Source organism: Loxodonta africana, chromosome 26 (genome assembly GCF_030014295.1).
Source record: "Loxodonta africana isolate mLoxAfr1 chromosome 26, mLoxAfr1.hap2, whole genome shotgun sequence".
Taxonomy (NCBI): Eukaryota; Metazoa; Chordata; class Mammalia; order Proboscidea; family Elephantidae; genus Loxodonta; species Loxodonta africana.
In genome coordinates this window covers 27,243,362-27,264,449 of record NC_087367.1, presented here as the reverse complement: position 1 = coordinate 27,264,449, position 21,088 = coordinate 27,243,362, and the positions used below count along the sequence as shown (strand labels likewise).

Sequence of the window (21,088 nt, the reverse complement as noted above, 5' to 3'; positions counted from 1 at the left end):
TAGACCACATATCAGGCCATAAAGAAAGCCTTTGCCGAATCCAAAACATCAAAATATTACAAAGCACCTTCTCTGACCATAAGGTCATAAAAAAAAGTAGAAGTCAATAACAGAAAAAGCAGGGAAAAGAAATCAAACACTTGCAAACAGAACAATACCTTGCTCAAAAATTACTGGGTTATAGAATACATCAAGGATGGAATAAAGAAATTCACAGAATCCAATGAGAATGAAAACACTTCCTATCAGAACCTTTGGGACACAGCAAAAGCAGCACTCAGAGGTCAATTTATATCAATAAATGCACACATTCAAAAAAGAAGAAAGGGCCAAAATCAAAGAACTATCCCTACAACTTGAATGGAAAGAGAGCAACAAAAGAAACCTTCAGGCACAAGAAGAAAGCAAATAACAAAAATTGGAGCAGAATTAAATGAAACAGAAAACAAAAATAATTGAAAGAGTTAACAAGACCAAAAGCTGGTTCTTTGAAAAGATTAACAACATCAATAAACCACTGGTCAGGCTGAAAAAAAACAGGAGAGGAGGCAAATAACCTGAATGAGAAATGAAACTGGCGATATCACGACAAACCCAAATGAAATTAAATGAATCATATCAGATTACATACTGCAAGAAACCAAAAGAGACCTTCATAAGTGGAAAAACATACCCTGCTCAACATTATAAAAATGTCTACTCTGCCCAAAGTGATCTATAGATACAATGCAATCCCAATGCAAACACCAGTGACATTTTTTAATGAGATGGAGAAATAAATCACCAACTTCATATGGAAGGGAAAGAGGCCCCAGACAAGTAAAGCGTTACTGAAAAAGAACAACAAAGTGTGAGGCCTCACACTAACTGACTTTAGAACATATTATACTGCCATGGTAGTCAGAACAGCCTGGTACCAGCACAGCAACAGATACATAGATCAATGGAACAGAATTGTGAATCCAGATATAAATCCATTCACGTATAAGCAACTGATATTTGACAAAGGCCCAAGCTCTGTTAAATGGGGAAAAGACAGTCTGTTTCACCAAATGGTGCTGACATAACTGGATATCCATCTGCTAAATAATGAAACAAGACTCATACCTCATGCCATGCACAAAAACCAACTCAAAATGGATCAAAGACCGAAATATAAAATCTAAAACGATAAAGTTCATGAAAGGAAAAATAGGAACAATGTTAGCATCCCTGATACGTGGCATAAATAGTATACAAAACATTACTAGAACTGCAAAAACAGCAGAAGAGAAATGAGATAACTGGGAGCTCCTAAAAGTCAAACACCTATGCTCATGCAAAGACTTCACCAAGAGTAAAAAGATTACCTACAGACCGGGAAAAAGTTTTTAGCTGTAACATTTCTGATCAGTGGCTGATCTCTGAAATCTACATGTTACTGCAAAAACTCAAAGACAAAAAGACAAATAACCCAATTAGAAAATGGGCAAAAGATATGAACAGGCACTTCACTAAAGAAGACTTTCAGGTAGCTAACAGATACATGAGGAAGTGCTCAGGTTCATTAGCCATTAGAGAAATGCAGATCAAAACTACAATGAGATTCCATCTCACTCCAACAAGGCTGGCATTAATCCAAAAAACACAAAATAATAAATGTTGCAGAGGTTCTGGAGAGACTGGAACACTTATACACTGCTGGTGGGAATGTAAAATGGTACAACCACTTTGGAAACTGATTCGGCACTTCCTTAAAAAGCTAAAAACGGAACTATCCTTACGATCCAGCAATGACACTCCCTGGAATATATCCTAGAGAAGAGCCTTTACGTGAACAAATATATGCACACCCATGTTCACTGCAGCACTGTTTACAATATCAAAAAGATGGAAGCAACCAAGGCGCCCATCAATGGATGAATGGATAAAATTATGGTATATTCACACAATGGAATACTGTGCATTGATAAAGAACAGCGATGAATCTGTGAAACATCTCGTAACATGGAGGAATCTGGAAGGCATTACGCTGAGTTAAATTAGTCAGTTGCAAAAGGACAAATATTGTATGAGACCACTATTATAAGAATTCAAGAAATACTTTAAACACAGAAGAAAATATTCTTTGATGGTTACGAGGGTGGGAGGGAGGCAGGGAGAGGGGGATTCATTAATTAGATAGTAGACAAGAATCACTTTAGGTGAAGGGAAAGACAACACACAATACAGGAGAGGTCAGCACAACTGGACTAAACCAAAAGCAAAGGAGTTTCCTGAATAAACCGAATGCTTCGAAGGCCAGAGTGGCAGGGGCAGGAGTCTGGGGACCATGGTTTCAGGGGACATCTAGGTCAAATGGCATAACAAAATCTATTAAGAAAACATTTTGCATCTCATTTTGGAGAGTGGTGTCTGGGGTCTTAAAAGCTATCAAGTGGCCATCTAAGATGCATCAATTGGTTTCAACCCACCTGAAGCAAAGGAGAATGAAGAACACCAAAGACACAAGGTGAGTATGAGCCCAAGAATCAGAATGGGCCACATAAATCAAAGACTACATCAGCCTGAGACCAGAAGAACTAGATGGTGCCCAGCTACAACCAATGGCTGCCATGACAGGGAGTACAACAGAAAACCCCTGAACGAGCAGGAGAGCAGTGGGATGCAGACCCCAAATTCTAGTAAAAAGACCAGACTTAATGGTCCGACTGAGACCAGAGGGGTCCCAGAGGTCATGGTCCCCAGACCTTCTGTTAGCCCAAGACAGGAACCATTCTCGATGCCAACTCTCGAGACACGGATTGGACTGGACTACAAGACCGAAAATGATACTGATGAGGAGTGGGCTTCTTGGATCAAGTAAGATACATGAGACTATCTGGGCAGCTCCTGTCTGGAGGGGAAATGTGAAAGCTGAGGGGGGCCGAAGCTGGCTGAATGGACACGGAAACACAGGGTGGAGGGACCGAGTGTGCTGTCTAATTAAGGGGAGAGCAACTAGGAGAGTATATAGCAAGGTGTATATAAGGTTTTATATGAGAGACTGACTTGATGTGTAAACTTTCACTTAAAAAGAAAAAATAACAAGATCTGAAACAAATATGACAATTAAGATAAAGCTGGGTGGTGGTTACAATGGTGTTCATCATTCTGTTACTTCCTGTATTTTTTTATATACTTGGCATATTTAATAATAAAACTTTAATTAAAGAAAAAAAAGAAAAACCCCTTTCTGCCACTTGTTGTGTAACTTTAATTCTGAACCTCATTTTTTTTTTCCTTAAATAGGCACACCTACTACAGGGCCTGGGATATAGAAGGCACTCAATACCTATTAATACCAAAACTGTCTAAAAGTGGTCAAAAGTAGCAATTACAGGAATACAAAGAGGCAAAGGCCACTAACAAATGTGACAGACGAATATTAGGCACTAACTGTAAGTAGACACCAAGTTTACTCAATGTAAAAAGTAGACAACCAGTCTAAAATCAATTTATTTCAATATTCGGTTTTAATAGTTATGACAGTTGAAAGAAAGCTCACAAAGATATGTAATCAAGATGGAGTAAGTGTATCTTATCAAGCAGTCATTTTTCAGTGCCATCCCATATTAACGGAAGTTTGTTTTTTTTTTTTTTTCTTCATTCTGAAGGAGAGAAGTGTTCCCATCTTCTAGATTTTTACTGGTTCCAACAGGAAGCAGCTGCAGCTACAGTTAACATACCCAGAGCAGAGGGTGGATTACTTATATGGTATTTTCCAATATATGTAAACATATATTTATTCATATTGACTTTTTTTTTTTTAACAAATATCACAAGTACTGATATTACTGGTAAGAAAAGAAAATCAGAAATAAATATCTAACAATGAAAGTATACAACAGCTTACACACTCAAAACTATTAGGCTGTCAATATAAGGGGTGTTCACATGTAAAAACATGAAAATAATATGATATATAATTGAAATCTTCTAAAGCGGTAATGGATGTTTGGTTATCAAGCTAAATTTTGTTTGAGAGTGGTTATTCAATTTCCCTAACAATTTTCTAAATAAGATATGTATTATCAATAAAAAGAATCTAATAAATGTTAATATGAACTTCACTAAAACATATTAAAGTAACTCTAGGTACTTTAATAGGTGCTATTCCAAATCAACCCCCAAATTCCAGGTGGTAACACAGTAAAAGGAGTTGCTGGGTGGTAAAAAAAAAAAAAAAAAAAAAACAGCTAACACACTCACCTACTACTTGAAAGGCTGGAAGTCTAAGTCCTCCCAGAGGTGCCTTGGAAGAAAGGCTGGGCAATCTACTTCCAAAAAAATCAGCCACTGAAAACCCTATGGAGCACAGGTCTACTCTGACACACAGGATCACCATGAGTCAGAATTGACTCGAGAGCAGCTTTTTTTTTTTTTTGTACTTCAGATGAAGATTTACATAGCAAATTAGTTTTTCATTAAACAATTAATATAAGTTTTGTGATACTGGTTGCCAACTCCACCACACGTCAACACTCTCCCTTCTCGACCTTGGGTTCCCCATTACCAGCTTTCCTGTCCCCTTCTGTCTTCTCGTCCCTGCCCGAGCTAGTGTGCCTATTTAGTCTCATTTTGTTTTACGGGCCTGTCTAATCTTTGGTTGAAGGGTGAACCTGAAGGAGTGACTTCAGTACTCAGTTAAAAGGGTGTTCAGGAGTCATATCCTCGAGGTTTCTCCAGTCTCTGTCAGACCAGTGAAGTCTGGTCTTTTTCTTGTGAGTTAGAACTCTGTTCTACATTTTTCTCCTGCTCTGTTCAGGACCCTCTAACGTGATCCCTGTCAGAGCAGTCAGTTGGTGCTAGCAGTTGGGCACCACCTCGTTGTGCTAGACTCAGTCTAGTGGAGGCTTTGGTAGTTGTGGGCCATTAGTCCTCTGGACTAATCTTTCCCTTGTGTCTTTGGTTTTGTTCATTCTCCCTTGCCCCAGATGGGGTAGGATCAGTACAGTACAGTCACTCACAAGCTTTTAAGACTCCAGGCACTACTCACCAAAGTAGGATGTAGAACAAAACAGAAAAGTTTTGATTAAAATTTGAGTACAGGTATTTTTTTTTTTTTTTTTTTACAGGTAGTTCCTGACTTATAATGTATTTGAGTTATGAAGAACTGCACTTAGGGCCATCTGTTTTGTTTTGTTTTGTACATCTTACCATTAGTAATGGAGCCAGCTGGCGCAGTGGTTAAGAGTTCAGCAGTTCGAATCCACCAGCCTTGGAAACCGTGTGGGGCAGTTCTACTCTGTCCTATAAAGTCATTATGAGTCGGAATCGACTCAACGAGTTTGTTTTTTGTTGTTTATTTTTTATCATTAGTAATATGTTCTACATACAATGTTGAAGCATGTTAATTTGCTTACATTATCATTCTCAGACTGTCATGGACTGAATTATGTCCCCCCAAAAATATGTGTATCAGTTTGGCTGGGCCATGATTCCTGGTATTGTGTGACTTTCCCATTATGTTGTAAATCTGCCTCTACGATGTTAAAGAGGGAGGACAAGCAGCAGTTGTGTTAGTGAGGCATGACTCAACTTGCAAGACTGGATTGTGTCTTGAGGCAATCTCTTGAGAGATAAAAGACAGAAGTGAGCAGAGGGGGAAGCCCCCCTCTCTACCTCAAACCGCCAAGAAAGCAGTGCCAGGAGCAGAGCAAGTCCTTTGGACCTGGGGGTCCCTGTGTAGAGAAGCTCCTAGTCTCGGGGAAGATTGATGAGAAGGCTGACAGAGAGAGAAGGCCTTCCCCTGGAGCTGACACCCTGAATTTGGACTTCTAGCCTACTTTAATGTGAGAAAATCAACTTTGTTAAAGCCACCTACTTGTCGTGTTTCTGTTATAGCAGCACTAGATGACTAAGACACAGAAGTCCACTCACAGATGCTCAATGTTACAATTTACTGCTCAGAATACTCCCACATAGTAGGCTATGGCAATAATAATTAAAACTTTTTAAAAATGAGGTATTCGACTTACGGCAGAATCGATTTACAATGGAGTTGTCCGAACAGAACCCCACTGGAATTCAGGGACTACTATAATAAATTTCCAACTTTCCTGAATTTAATCAGTTGCTCTTGCACGCTAATACAAAGGTGTTATGTTTTTCTATTTCTAACAAATAATATTTAATACATCACCTTGGCAAAATAGTCACATTGCATGTCTCTGCTTTCAAAACTGATAGACATGTTCTACACTCACATTGGTTTTACTAAGTCATTACTTTCTCACTCGTTGATAAAAATGTCACCTTTACTTTGAGTAGTAGATTATAAGTCTTTACGTACTTGAAAATATCTCTTGAGTAGTTCGCTATGATAATCACCTCTCATAAAAAGAAAAACAGACCAGTACACTATGAACCCTTATCAATTATAAAAGGAAAAAAGCACAAATCATATTTAAGACCAAAGTTAGGGCACTAGTGAAAATTCACTTATTAGATATTAGCAAAGTCTCATTTCCTTCTAATTTTTTTTAAGACAAAAAATTGATACGAGAAGATGTTTTAATATTCTCTTCCCATACTCGAAATGGCTGACATCCATCCATTTTGGAGACCATGTTGTCGTTGTTGTTGTTAGGTGCCGCTGAGTCGATTCCAACTCATAATGATCCTATATACAACAGACCGAAACACTGCCCAGTCTTGCACCATCCTCGCAATTGCTGTTATACTTAAGCCCGTTGTTGCAACCACTGTGTCAGTCTATCTCGCTGACGGTCTTCCTTTTTTTCCCTGACCTCTACCAAGCGTGATGCCCTTCTCCAGGGACTAGACCCTCTTGATAACATGTCCAAAGTATGTGAGATGTAGTCTCGCCATCCTTGCTTCTAAGGAGCATAATGGCTATACTTCTTCCAAGACAGATTTGTTCGTTCTTTTAGCAGTCCATGGTATATTCAACATCCTTCGCCAACATCATAATTCAAAGGTGTCAATCTTCTTCAGTATCCAGCTTATGCATGCATATGATGCGACTGAAAACACCACGGCTTGGGTCAGGCGCATCTTAGTCCTCACGGTGCTATTTTGCTTTTTAACACTTTAAAGAGGTCTCTTGCAGCAGATTTGCCCAGTGCAATGCATTATTTCTTGACTGTTGCTTCTCTGGGCATTGATTGTGGATCCAAGTAAAATGAAATCCTTGACAATTTCAGTCTTTTCTGTTTATCATGATGTTGCTTATTGGTCCAGCTGTGAGGACTTTTGTTCTCTTTATGTTGAGGTGTAATCCATATTGAAGGCTGTAGTCTCTTATCTTCATCAGTTAGTGCTTCAAGTCCTCCTCATTTTCAGCAAGCAAGGTTGTGTCATCTGCATATCGCAGGCTGTCAATGAGTCTTCCGCCAATCTTGATGCCATGTTCTTCTTCGTATAGTCCAGCTTCTTGGGTTACGCGCTCAGGGTACAGATTGAGTAACTATGGTGAAATGATACAACCCTGACACACCTTTCCTGATTTTAAACCACACAGAATCCCCTTGTTCTGTTTGAACGACTGCCTCTTGGTCTATGTACAGGTTCCGCATGAGCACTATTAATTAAGTGTGCTGAAATTCCCATTCTTCGCATTGTTATGCATAACTTGTTATGATCCACACAGTCGAATGCCTTTGCACAGTCGACTGGTAAAGAGCTTTCTGGTATCTGTTTTCAGTCAAGATTCATCTGACATCAGCAATGATATTTTTCTTCATTCCACATCTTCTTCTGAATCCAGCTTTAATTTCCGGCAGACCACAGTGTTAGAATATTCACAAGCAACCCAAAAATTCAAAACAGGTAGTTAATTTCATTTTACTGAGGCACAAATCTGAATCCCAGTTTTAAAAGTGATACGCAAGGGCCAAGCATGAGCTGGTGAGTGAGTCTAGTCTACCACTTGACATCTGAACCTCATCCTAGCTTTGTTTCCTCTTTATAGTTTCAAATACACATTTTATAGAAGAAAGTATATGTTAGCGCAACATCTGCAATTTGGTAATTAAAGGAGCTCTCCAACCTATTTAAAATAGAAAGTTTGAAAATATAACACAAATACATGTAAACACCGACTGGGATTATATTAAAATATATGTATATTCATGTATTAAAGATGCAAGGAGTGACTTTAGGGTACAGAATTCTTTTAACTGCAAATGTAAGTGTATAACAAAATTTAGAAGCTTGAAATTTTACTCTTTTTGATGAAGATAAAACTGTAGAAAGAGAATCTGTTCTTAATTATTCTTATGAATATTTAATAAAAATAAATTCCACCATGGGGAAAAAGTGTTTAATATGAAAAAGGAATAGTAATTCAATTAAACTTTTCACAACAGCAGTATAGTAATATGAGAAACAAAATTATTCTGAATTGGAAACACAAAATAATCTCATGAATATATATTGTCAATTTATAATTTGAACTTGGGATACTTACTGTCTGAGCAGTTGTCGACCTTGTTTCCACATTAACTGGCTGTTTTGTTGTGGCTGTACCTCTGTTTCATTACCTTCATCTGGAAAACATTAAATCATAATAAAACTGACTTGTTTTACATTTTACAGGGCATCTTGATTTATAAAAAGTATCCAATAAAAATGTATGAGGTTAAGAACATGTAAAACTACAGATGTAAAGTATATGTTAAATAGAAAAAATTTATGTTAGGATACCATAAATTTTGTTTTAAACTCTAATTTCCATAAGAAAACTCTAATATAAAACTCATTATTGTTGCTGGATTCCCCTTAGAGTAGCAGACCTAAAATGAAGACATCTTCTTTGGCTAGCTTGAGAATTTTCCTCCAGGACAAAGACTTAACCAAATGAAGTCATATGATAAGAACCAAATAAAAGTACTACGAGGCACCACATCAGAGCTAGACTAAAATGCCCAGAGGTGTTGGCAGAAAAGCCAGTTGGGTAAAGGGCAGATGAATAATAATAAAAAAAAAAACCTATTTCCCTTCCGAGCTATTAAATAAAAGCCTTAAGTATTCTTTTGTTAAAAATAATGAATTAAAATTAATGAAAGCCTCCTAAGCATTTTAAACTTATCATTAAATTGAATCTTTTCAAGAACTTGGTAAAAATAAAATAAAAAGAGCCTTCTCCATGGTAAATCTGCAGGAAAGAATTTCCAAACTACACTATGTCTCAACTTTAACTATACAAAAAATTTCACACTTTTCATCAGCCCTTGACCTAGCTATAAGAAACAGCTGATCTTTGTAGGATCTTATTCAAAAGGGACAAGAGATACTGGGATGTTTGATATATAGCACTTACTGCATGCTTACTGTTTTCCAGACATTGTGTTCAAAACATATATACACTATCTCTTTTAATTCTATGACCTCAAAAGATAGGTATTATTACTATTCCCATTTTAAAGCTGAGAAAGTTGAGTCTTAGAGGTTAACTTACAAGTTTCTTAATTAGAAACATGGCTCTAAGTATTGAAATCACATTTGTTTGACTCCAGAGCCCAAGCTTTTTAATACTTTCCTCCACATGCTATCACTACGAAGATAAGAAATTATAGAAATGTCTAAATAAAAATAAGAATTACATCTTACACTCTCATTTTCCTCTTAAAATAACCCCAAAATAACTAGTCCGACCTCTGCAATATACGAGAGAAATATCAGGGTAAATTTGGTGGGTGGGAAGAGGGTGGTTTTTGAGAAAAGAAGTGAGTTAACACAAGAAAGATTACTCTGGGATGACTTCACAGAGGGTAACTTTACAAAGGTCCCTAGGTGGTGCAAACGGTTTGCACTTGACTGCTAACCTAAAGGTTGGAGGTTTAAACCCACCCAGCGGTACCGGTACCATGGAAGATAGGCCTGGTGATCTGCTTCTGTTAAGATTACAGGCAAGAAAACCCTACGTATGGAGTACAAGAGAGAAAATAACAAAAAATACACAATCCAAAAGACAGCTGAAAAAGAGAACAAAGAGATTGTACAAAGAGAAAACAAATAGCAAAGGGTGGCAGATTTAATCCTAACCATATCGACAATCTCATTAAATGCAAATAGTCTAAATATCTAAACATTAAGGCAGAGATGCTCAATTTTCAGTAACTACTTGGTCTCCAATAAGAAAGAGGAGAAAATGAAATATCAAAGATAAATGAATTTTGGCCTAACCTGGGGTAATGTTCTCCTGAAGCAGAAATGTAAATGTTTGGAAATGGATGAAACTAAAAAAAAAAGGAGGAGAAAGTAATTTTTTGTGAGAAATGTTTCAGAACATGTCTGGATTATCAGTTTTAGTATAATACAGTAAATGGATAAAAGAACGAAGGCTGGAAAACTCCTGGTTCTTTAAGGTTTGTGCCATTTAGTTACACCTCGTATACTCTCCTAGTTGCTGTTTCTATCGCTGTCATCTACAGAGCCCTTGATAACTCTCCAAACCTGGCTCACATACTTCCTGTGCAATCAAACTTCTACATCATCTTGAGTGAAGTCAGTATTCACGTGGGTGATCCGCTACAGCCTCTCCACAATCACCTCGCTACTGGTGTCGTACCCTAGATCTTTTCATAAATGAAGAACTGTCACAGATGGAGAAACTCACTCTGAGCATATCCTCGAGGGTCAATCACTCTCGATTAACTCTTTTTTTGTTTGTTTGTTGAGCTGGTACTTATAGACCAGAGGTTGGCAAACTATAACCTGCAGGTCAAATCCAGCCTGCCACCTGTTTTTATACCTAAAGTTTTATTGGGCCACAGTTATGCTCATGGATAGAGTCTGTGGCTGCTTTCATGCTACAACAGCAGAGTTGAGCAGCAAAGGCCAGAAGGTCTGCAAAGCCCAAAATATTTACTATTTGGCCTTTTACAAAAAGTCTGCTAACTTGCTCTAGGCCACAGGTCCACCTCTTACATTTAACTCATCCCTCAACCTCATATTGTCTTCTTCACTTCCTTCCCTCTCTAATTTTAGTTCATGGTCTATCACTTCAACTATTTTTTTTTTTTTTTTTTGCAAAGGTCCTCAATTTTCTTGTTCCTTTATCCCTCCATGAATTCAATGCATTCTCTTTGCCTCTACGAAAATTAGTGCCTCTATATAAATTCATGATCATGAAGCCTTAGCTTTTCCCAATCCTTCTATTCCTTAGTTTGTCCTCCTGATCGCCATGATTAGTTCAAAACCTTTCTCCTTTTCCTTAAACCTCTCACCCACTTTTAACAGGTAATCCTGTGTCATCCATAAAGCCATTGTATGGACATTCCCTTAAATAACCACCAGCAAACCAAACAACCTAGCTTCTTACATTCCCTCTTTGTAATAATAAAAGACATGTTCTTCCTGCCATTTTTCAGCTATGTTCAGAATTCAATCTCTATCGCTTCTTCAAATATTTTCTATTGTGACAATGTCCACTCTCTCCCTTTTATCGGCTCCTCCTCCAAGAAACACACACTCACGTGCATTCATGCGTGTGCACACACTCGATTTCCTTGACCCCATGTCCTTTCAGCTATTACCGTCTAATTCCTCTCCTTCACAACCTAGCTTCTGGAAAATTGTCTACACTCATTCTCCATTTCCCACTCATGTCTTTCTATCTGCCCTCATCTGTCTACCAAAACTGCATGCAATAAAGGTCTCAGTGACCTATGTGTCACTAAATATCAGAGATACTCTTCAGGCCTTTGGAAAAGCTTCTCTTTTCTTGGCTTCCACTATCCTGGTTTTCCTCCTTTCATTAAGATATTCTTTATCAGTTTCCTTCTTCTATCAATCTTTTAAATGGATCCTCAGGAATCCATTTTAGCTCTTTCTCTCACTATGCATAAGATCCCTGGGTGATCTCTTCTACTTCTGTGGCTTCAAATGCCATCAGTGGGAGATGCTAATGCCTCTCAAATCAACATTATCTAACCTATACCTCTGGCTGGAGCTCCAGACCCATATACCCAACTATCTACTAGTCATCTTCACTTGGCTGCCCAACAAGTAAGTCCAAAATGAACCCACCACCTTCCAAACCTACTTCGGTCTAGTTGTTTAAGCTAGATATGTGGGAGCCATCTTTGACTCTTTTTCTTTTCATCCCCTACATCTAACCAAGGACTCGTTTCTGCAGGTTTTACTTCCTAAATATTTCCTGGACACACTTACCTTCCTTTGACTCCACTGTTAGGACCCTACCAAAGTACCCTTCCTCATTTACTGAGGTGATTGTAACAGTTCTAAAGTCAGTCTCTCCATTTCCACTTTTTCCCTCTCTACTCCATCTTCCACACTGTAGTGAATGTGACCTAAGAGCAAATCTGATCACAACAGCCCTAATTGAGAACATTCCAGGGTTGTTTGTGGGGCAGTGAGTCTAAGTCAATGGTGGTGGAACAATATGGGGAAAGACAGTGAGAATGGTGATACAACATAAAGAATGTAACCAATGTCATCGAACTGTACATGTAGAAATTGTTGAATAAGTGTATATTTTCACCAAAAATTAAACATTTTTTTAAAAAGTACATTCAAATGTCTTCTCATTATTCTTAGTTTATGATAAAGCCTGAAATCCTTAACATATTTTACAAGGCCCTCTACCATCTGCACTGCCCTCAAGTCTAACCCTCTAGCTTCATCTATAAATACTGCCTCCTTTCTACTACCACCCAGTTATTCAGTTTCTCGAATGTACCACACTCACCTCAGAAGATCTACCACTAATACTTTCTTTCCCCCACTTCTCCTTCAATAAATATTTATTCTATCCACTTGCCCTGGCTAACTTCTACTTGTCCTTCACATGTCAACTGAAATATCACTTCTTCCAAGAAGCCTTCCTTGACCACTTCAAACTAGATTAGGTTCCCCTACTATTGTCTCTAAAACACCTGTTACTTCCCCCATTGTATATTACCCAGTGCTGTTGAGCCGATTCGACATACTTTATCATTCTTACTTCTTTAATCATCTTCCCTATGAAAACCCATTAGGACACGGTTGTCTTATTCGCTGGATTTGGTGCTGGACCTGACAAACAGCATATATGCAATATTTGTCGTATGAATGGGTTGCTGGGTAGTTAGACAGACGGAAAACATTCTTGTTGTTGTTAGGTGCTGTTGAGTTGGTTCTGACTCACAGCAACCCTTTTTAAAACAGAATGAAACAATGCCCAGTACTGGGCCACCCTCACAATCGCTGTTATGCTTGAGCCATTGTTTCAGCTACTGTGTCAATCTAACTTGCTGAGGGTCTTCCTCTTTTTCTCTGTCCCCTCCACTTTACCAAGCACGATGTCCTTCTCCAGTGACTGGTCCCTCCTGACAACATGTCTAAACTATGTGAGGCGAAGTCTCGTCATCCTCGTTTCTAAGAAGCATTGGATGTACTTCTTCCGAGACAAATTTGTTCATTCTTTTGGCAATCCATGGTATAGTCAACATTCTTCACCAACATCACAATTCGAAGGCATCAATTCTTCTTCGGTCTTCCAGCTTTCACGTGCATATGAGGCAATGGAGAACACCATGGCTTGGGTCAGGAGCACCACAGTCCTCAAGGTGACATCTTTGCTTTTTAACACTTTAAAGAGATCTTTTGCAGCAGATTTGCCCAATGCAATGCATCTTTTGATTTCTTGACTGCTGCTTCCATGGGTGTTGGTTGCGGATCCAAGTAAAATGAAATCCTTGACAACTTCAACCTTCTCTGCTTATCATGATGTTGCTTATTGGTCCAGTTGTGAGGATTTTTGTTTTCTTTAGGTTGAGGTGTAATCCGTACTGAAGGCTGTAGTCTTTGATTCTCATCAGTAAGTGCTTCAAATTCTCTTCACTTTCACCAAGCCAGGTTGTCATCTGTATAATGTAAGTTGTTGAATGAGTATTCCTCCAGTCCTGACGCCACGTTCTTCTTCACATAGCTCAGCTTCTTGGATTATTTGCTCAGCATACAGACTGAGTAAGTATGGTGAACAGATACAACCCTGACACACACCTTTCCTGACTTTAAACCATGCAGTATCCCTTTGTTCTGTTTGAACGACTTCATCTTGATCTATGTACAAGTTCCTCACGAGCACAATTAAGTATTCTGGAATTCCCATTCTTCACAAGATTATCCGTAACTTGTTATGATCCACACAGTCAAATGCCTTTGCATAGTCAATAATACACAAGTAAACATCTCTCTGGTATTCTCTGCTTTTAGCCAGGATCCATCTGACATCAGCGATGATATCCCTGGTTCCACGTCCTCTTCTCAATCTTCAATAGTACAACCCTCTCAGTGTACTACGGCAACCACTTTTGAACGATCTTAAGCAAAATTTTACTTGCATGTGATATCAATGATATTGTTTGATAATATTCACATTCTGTTGGATCACCTTTTTTTGGAATAGGCATAAAAACAATCCCTTCCAGTTGGTTCACCAGGCAGTGTCTTTCAAATTTCTTGATACAGACGAGTGAGCACTTCCAGAGCTGCATCCATTCATTTATTGAAATATCTCAATTTGTACTTCATCAATTCTTGGAGCCTTATTTTTCATCAATGTCTTCAGTGCAGCTTGGACTTCTTCCTTCAATACCATCAGTTCTTTATATGCTACCTCCTGAAATGGATGAATGTTGACCAGATCTTTTTGGTACAGTGACACTGTATTCCTTCTATCTTCTCTTGATGCTTCTTACATCATTCAGTATTTTGTCTATAGAATCCTTTAATATTGCAACTTGAGGCCTGAATTTTTTCTTCAGTTCTTTCAGCTTGAGAAATTCTGAGCATTTCGTTCCCTTTTGGTTTTCAAATTCCGGGTCTTGCACATGTTATTATAATACTTTGATCTTTTCAAGCCTCCCTTTGAAATCTGTTCAGCTCTTTTACTTCATCATTTCTTTCATTCGCTTTAGCTACTCTACATTCAAGAGCAAGCTTCAGAGTCTCTTCTGTCATCCATTTTGGTCTTTCTTTCCTACCTTTTTAATAACCTCTTGCTTTCTTCATGTATGATGTCCTTGATATCATTCCACAACTCATCTCGTCTTCGGTCATTAGTCTTCAATACTTCAAATCTATTCTTGAGATAGTCTCTAAATTCAGGTGGGATATACTCAAGGTTGTACTCTGGCTAATGAGGTATTATAAACTAAGAAATTAAACCTGCGAGTTAGGAATTAGTCTCAGTTTTTAAAAAAGGAATGGAGCAAGCTCATAAAGATTAAGTAATATCAAAAGGATTTAAAGTGGCAGCACAGAGTCAAATTCCTACCTATTTGACTTCAAAGCCCAGGATCCCTCTACTGAGCGACACTGTTCTAAAAATTACGAAACAAAAATTTTTTTTATATAAAATCATTAATTAAAATCATTTCTTTCAATCAGACATTATAATTTTAGGGCTGTCTTTAACAAATTACCTAACCTAAAAAAAAAAATTTTTTTTTTAGCTTATTTAAATACATCACAGGTTGCAAGAATGGACCCCAAAGTAAAAGGTTGGACAACTACAAATCAGAGTTTAAATTAAAAAAAAAAAAAAAGGCAGCAGTCAACTAGATAGTGTTCTAAATCTCAAAGATTCAATGTTCAGATGTAGAAATGTGTTGTTAACATTACTACATTAAAATTAATTACAAAATTGGCAGCACATTCAGAAATCATTTTAGGAAGGATTCATATACCGTCAAATGTAAAAAAAAGTGTGGTAAAAATTAGAAGAATATGAATTTTGAAGCCATACAGATCTGGGTTCAGCTCCACGTTCTATCACTTAATAGCTGCATGACCTTGGTCAAGTGTCTCTACTTCTCTAAGTTTAAATTTCATATACATAAAATGATAATACTATCTTTATAAAATGAGTAGGAACCCTGATGGTGCAGTGGTTAAAGCACTTGGCTGCTTTAGCCAAAGGTCGGTGGTTGAAACCTACCAGCCATCCCTCGGAAGAAAGATGTGGCAATCTGTTTCCTTAAAGATTTTAGCCTTGGAAAACATATGGAGCAGCTCTACTCTGTCCTATAAGGTCACTATAAATCTAATCGACTCAACGGGGGCGGGGGGGGAGGAGGAGGCATTACTGAATGACTATTTTAAGAATTAAAGTTAATATACATAAAGTCCCTAATACAAAGCAGGTACTGAGGAAATGATATAAAATGACAGCTAGTATCTTCATATACTCAGCACATTTCACTATAATACTTTACTTTGTATTCTCAAGCTGCCCTTTGAAATCTTCTGTTCAGCTCTTTGACATCATCATTTCTTCCTTTCACTTTTGTTACTCTATGTTCAAAAGCAACTTTCAGAGACTCTTCTGACATCCATTTTGGTCTTTTCTTTCTTTCCTGTCTTTTCAAGGACGTCTTGCTTTCTTTATGTATGATGTCCTTGATGTCATTCCACAACTCGCCTGGTCTTCAGTTCATTAGTCTTCAATATGTCAGATCTATTCTTGAGATGGTCTCTAAATTCAAGTGGGATAGACTCAAGGTCATATTTTGGCTCTTGTGGACTTGTTTTAATTTTCTTCAGCTTCAACGTGAATTTGCACGTGAGCAACTGATGGTCTGTTCTGCAGTTGGCCCCTGGCCTTGTTTTGACTGACTGAGCTTCTTTCTCCATTATCTTTTTCCACAGATGTAGTTGATTTGATTCCTGTGTATTCCATCTGGTGAGGTCCACTTGTATAGGCGACATTTTTGTTGTTGATAAAAGCTATTTGCAATGAAGTCATTGGTCTTACAAAATGCTATCATGCAATCTCAAAGGTGTCGTTTCTACCACCAAGGTCATATTTTCCAACTAATGATCCTTGTTTGTTTCCAGCATTCACATTCCAATCACCAGGAATTATCAATTCACCTAGACTGCACGTTTGACTGATTTCAGACTACAGAAGCTGGTAAAAATCTTCAGTTTCTTCATCTTTGCCATTAGTGGTTGGTGCATAAATTTGAATAACAGTCATATTAACTGATCTTCCTTACAGGCTCATAGATACAACCCTATCATCAACAGCACTGTACTTCCGGATAGATCTTGAAATGTTCTTTTGGACAATAAATGTGACACCATTCCTCTTCAATTTGTCATTCCTGCCATAGAAGACCACACGACTGCCCAATTCAAATTTGCCAATACAAGTCCATTTCAGCTCTTTAATGCCTAGGATATTGATCTTTAGGTGTTCCATTTCATTTCTGATGACATCTAATTTTTCTAGATTCATACTTCGTACATTCCACGTTCCTATTATTAATGCATATTTGCAGCTATTTCTTCTCATTTTGAGTCGTGCCACACCAGCAAATGAAGGTTCTGAAAAATTTACTCCACCCATGTCATCAAGGTCAACTCTACTTTGTGGAGGCAACTCTTCCCCAGTCGTATTTTGAGTGCCTCCCAATCGGAGGAGCTCATCTTCTGGCACTATATCAGACAACGTTCTGCTGCTATTCAAAAGGTTTTCACTGGCCAATTTTTTAAAAAGTAGATCTCCAAGTTCTTCTTCCTAGTCTGCCTTAGTCTGGAAGCTCCACTGAAACCTGTACACCATGGGTGGCCCTGCTGGTATTTGAAATACTAGTGGCATAGCTTCTAGCGTTACAGCAACAAGCAAGCCACCTAAGTATGACAAACTGACAGACGAGTGGTAAAATTATTACAATAAAACGTGCAAAAACATGGAGTTAGAAAACCAAAAAGGAACAACACACTAGGCACCTCCCAAGCTGAAAGAAGTGAAGAAAAATTAAAGCCTCAAGTTGCCATACTGAAAGATTCTATGGGCAAAATATTGAATGATACAGGAAGTATCAAAAAGAGAGAGGAGGAATACACAGAGTCACTGTACCGAAAAAATCTAGTCAATGTTCAACCGTTTCAGGATGTCGAATATGACCAAGAACTGATGGTACTGAAGGAAGAGGTCCAAGCTGCACTGAAGGTACTGGCAAAAAAAAAAAAAAAGGCTCCAGGAATTGCTGGAATACCAACTGAGATGTCTGAACAAATGGATTCAATGCCGTAAGTGCTCACTCATCTATGCCAAGAAATATGGAAGACAGCTACCTGGCCAACCAACTGGAAGAGATCCATATTTGCACCCATTCCAAAGAAAGATGATCCAACAGAATGTAGAAATTATTGAACAATATCATTAATATCACATGCAGGTGACATTTTGCTAAAGATAATTCAAAAATGGTTCCACCAGTCCATCAACAGGGAAATGTCACACAGCACCTATAAACCTAGAAGAATAAGTGTCAATGGTTTGGTGCCTTCATAATGTTCTTCTGAATCCTAACAGAAATGCTCATGTTCTATGGGGTATAAGGGCCATTTAAGATGAAAAAAAAAGTAACTATGGACACATCTAAACTTACACATGTATAAAATCATATATGAGGGCTTACAAAGCTATTCTAAAAAATCATCTGATTTCATTTTTTTCCAGTAAAATATTAAAAAAGTTCAGTTTCCTTCTTCAGACAAAGATTGCACTGGACTGTAAGACATAAAATGATGCTGATGGGGAGTGTGCTTCTTAGCCCAAGTAGGCACACATGAGACTATGTGGGCAGCTCCTGTCCAGAGGTGAGATGAGAAGGCAGAGGGGAACAGGAGTGGCTTAAATGGACACAGGAAATACCAGGTGGAGAGGAGTGTGCTGTCACATTGCAGGGAGGGCAACTAGGGTCACATAACAATGTGTGTGTAAGATTTTGTATGAGAAACTGACTTGAATTGTAAACTTTCACTTAAAGCACAATAAAAAAAAAAGTTGTTTCTTAAAATCACCTATCTTTGAAACCTAGGCCAAAAAATGTTACGAGTTTCCATAAATAAGGCAAACGTATCGTGCAAGCTGAAAACCATATGTTTATGGTAATAGTATTTTACTAAAAATAGTTTTTGACAAAAAAAAAAAAAACCACTGCCATCGAGTCGATTCTGACTCGATATGAGTCAATTCCGACTCACAGCGACCCTACAGAACAGAGTAGAGTTTTTTTTGGACAAGTTTTTGACAAGGGTAGAAAAATAGATACTTGACACACCTACTAGGTCGGCTATTACCAGGAAAACGAAAAATAGCAAGTGTTAGCGAGGATGTGGAGTAGTTGGAATCCTCATACATTACTGCTGATAATGTGAGACGGTACAGCCACTGTGGAAAACACTATGGCGGGCCCTCAAAAACTTAAACATAGAATTATCATTTCACCCAGTAATTCCATCCCTAGGTATATACCCAAAGGACTTGAAAGCAGGGACTCAGAGACTTGTACACCAATGTTCACTGCAACATTATTCACAATAGTCAAAAAGTGGAAACAACCCAAGTGTCCATCAGCAGGTGAATGGATAAATGAAATGTGGTATAAGCATACAATGGAATATTATTCAGCAATAAAGAGATATGAAGTTCTGATACATGCTACCACTTGAATGAACCTTGAAAACCTTATGCTAAGTAAAATAAGTCAGACAGAAAAGGACCAATATTGTATGATCCCACTTATATGAAATACCTAGAGTAGGCAAATGCATAGCGACCAAAGTTCATCAGTGCTTACTAGGGAGAGGGGGGAATGGGGAGTTAATGTAGAAGAGGTACTGACAGGCTCTCTGTTAGCCCAGGATGAAAGCATTTCTGAAACCAACTCTTCAGACAAAGATTAGACTGGACTACAACAGGTAAAATCATACTCGTGAAGAGAGTGTTTCTTAGCTCAAGTAGATACATGAGACTAAATGGGCAGCTCCTGTGTGGAGGCAGAAGAGAAGGCAAAACGGGACAGGAGCTGGATGAATGGATACGGGAAATCTGGGGTGGAAAGGAGGAGTGTGCTGTCACATTATGGGGCAAGCAACTAGGGTCACGTAACAATGTGTGTATAAATTTTTGTATAAGAAACTAACTTGAACTATAAACTTTCACTTAAAGCACAACTAAAAAAAAAAAAAAACAAGAGGTACTGAGTTTCTGTTCGGGGTGATCAAAAACATTTGGTAATGGATAGTGATGATGGTTATACAATACGGTAAATGTTATTAACGTCACTGAATCTCATACTTACAAATGGTTAAAATGGTAAATGTTTGTTATATATATTTCACCACAACAAAATCTAGTAAAAAGAAAATAGCAGAGTGAGGGAATGCAGAATGTTGAACCAAAAAAAAAAAAAAAACAATCATTGCCCCTGAGTCAGTTCCAACCCGTGGTGACCCAATGCTTTACAGAGTAGAACAGCTCCACAGGGTTACTTCGTTATAATCTTTATGGAGGCAGATCACCAGGCCTTTCTTCCACGGTGCCACTGGGTAGGTTCAAACTGCCAACCTTTAGGTTAGTAGTCTAGCACGACCATTTGCACCATCCGGGAACTTATATGTAGAATGTTACCGCTGACAAAGATACGGTTTGGAATTGTCAAAAAAAAAAAAAAGACATTTGAACATTTTAAGAAAAGAAAAACACATAATGACCTTCACTAAATATCTAAAATGGACTATTGTGTTATAACAATAACCAATCTTTAAATTATCCATGCAAATAAGGCAGAGGCATGGGGTCAAAAAAGTCAGGTTATTAGGAATATCTTATATCTTGACCTACTAATAAATGAGTTATATCTGTATTCTTTAGTATCTGATTGTTTGCAAGCACTATTTTGTATTAATTGTTTGGTGGGGTGAAGAGGAATACAAGAGCAGGAAAATGAATTGACATTAAAAAAAGCAATAAATGTTTTTTAGCTATTAAAACATGTTCTGGTAACAAAACAACCAGAATGGCAACAATAAGAAAGTTCATGCATTATGAAGAACACATCCAGTGTCACTGAACAATTTGTGTAGGAACTGCCCAATGGAAAACTAAATTGCTGCATAAACCTTCACCAAAAACACAATCAAATATTATTTAAAAAATAAATATGTACAACAAAAAGAAACATGTTCCGGTTACACAACCTGATATGGGTACGAAAATCCAACAGCTCTGGACTTGAAATGAAGGAATTAAGTTTAAGGGATTAGGAATTTAAGAAGAAATCTCTTCTCTCCATAGTTT

The 21,088-nt window shown here is 37.9% G+C and overlaps 1 protein-coding gene across 3 annotated transcripts in view; it reads right to left on the bottom strand.

The window, feature by feature from the left end:
• Positions 1–21,088, bottom strand: part of STRN (striatin) — a 148,245-nt gene that overhangs the window by 59,716 nt on the left and 67,441 nt on the right. For 2 of the 3 annotated variants that reach the window (XM_003416074.4, XM_023555275.2), the window contains one exon: positions 8,453–8,531. In XM_003416074.4, coding sequence (XP_003416122.1) covers positions 8,453–8,531 — 79 coding nt within the window. Of the gene's footprint in view, positions 1–8,452; positions 8,532–10,170; positions 10,191–21,088 lie in introns of those variants that run through there. The other variant, XM_064277197.1, reaches the window with a different exon arrangement.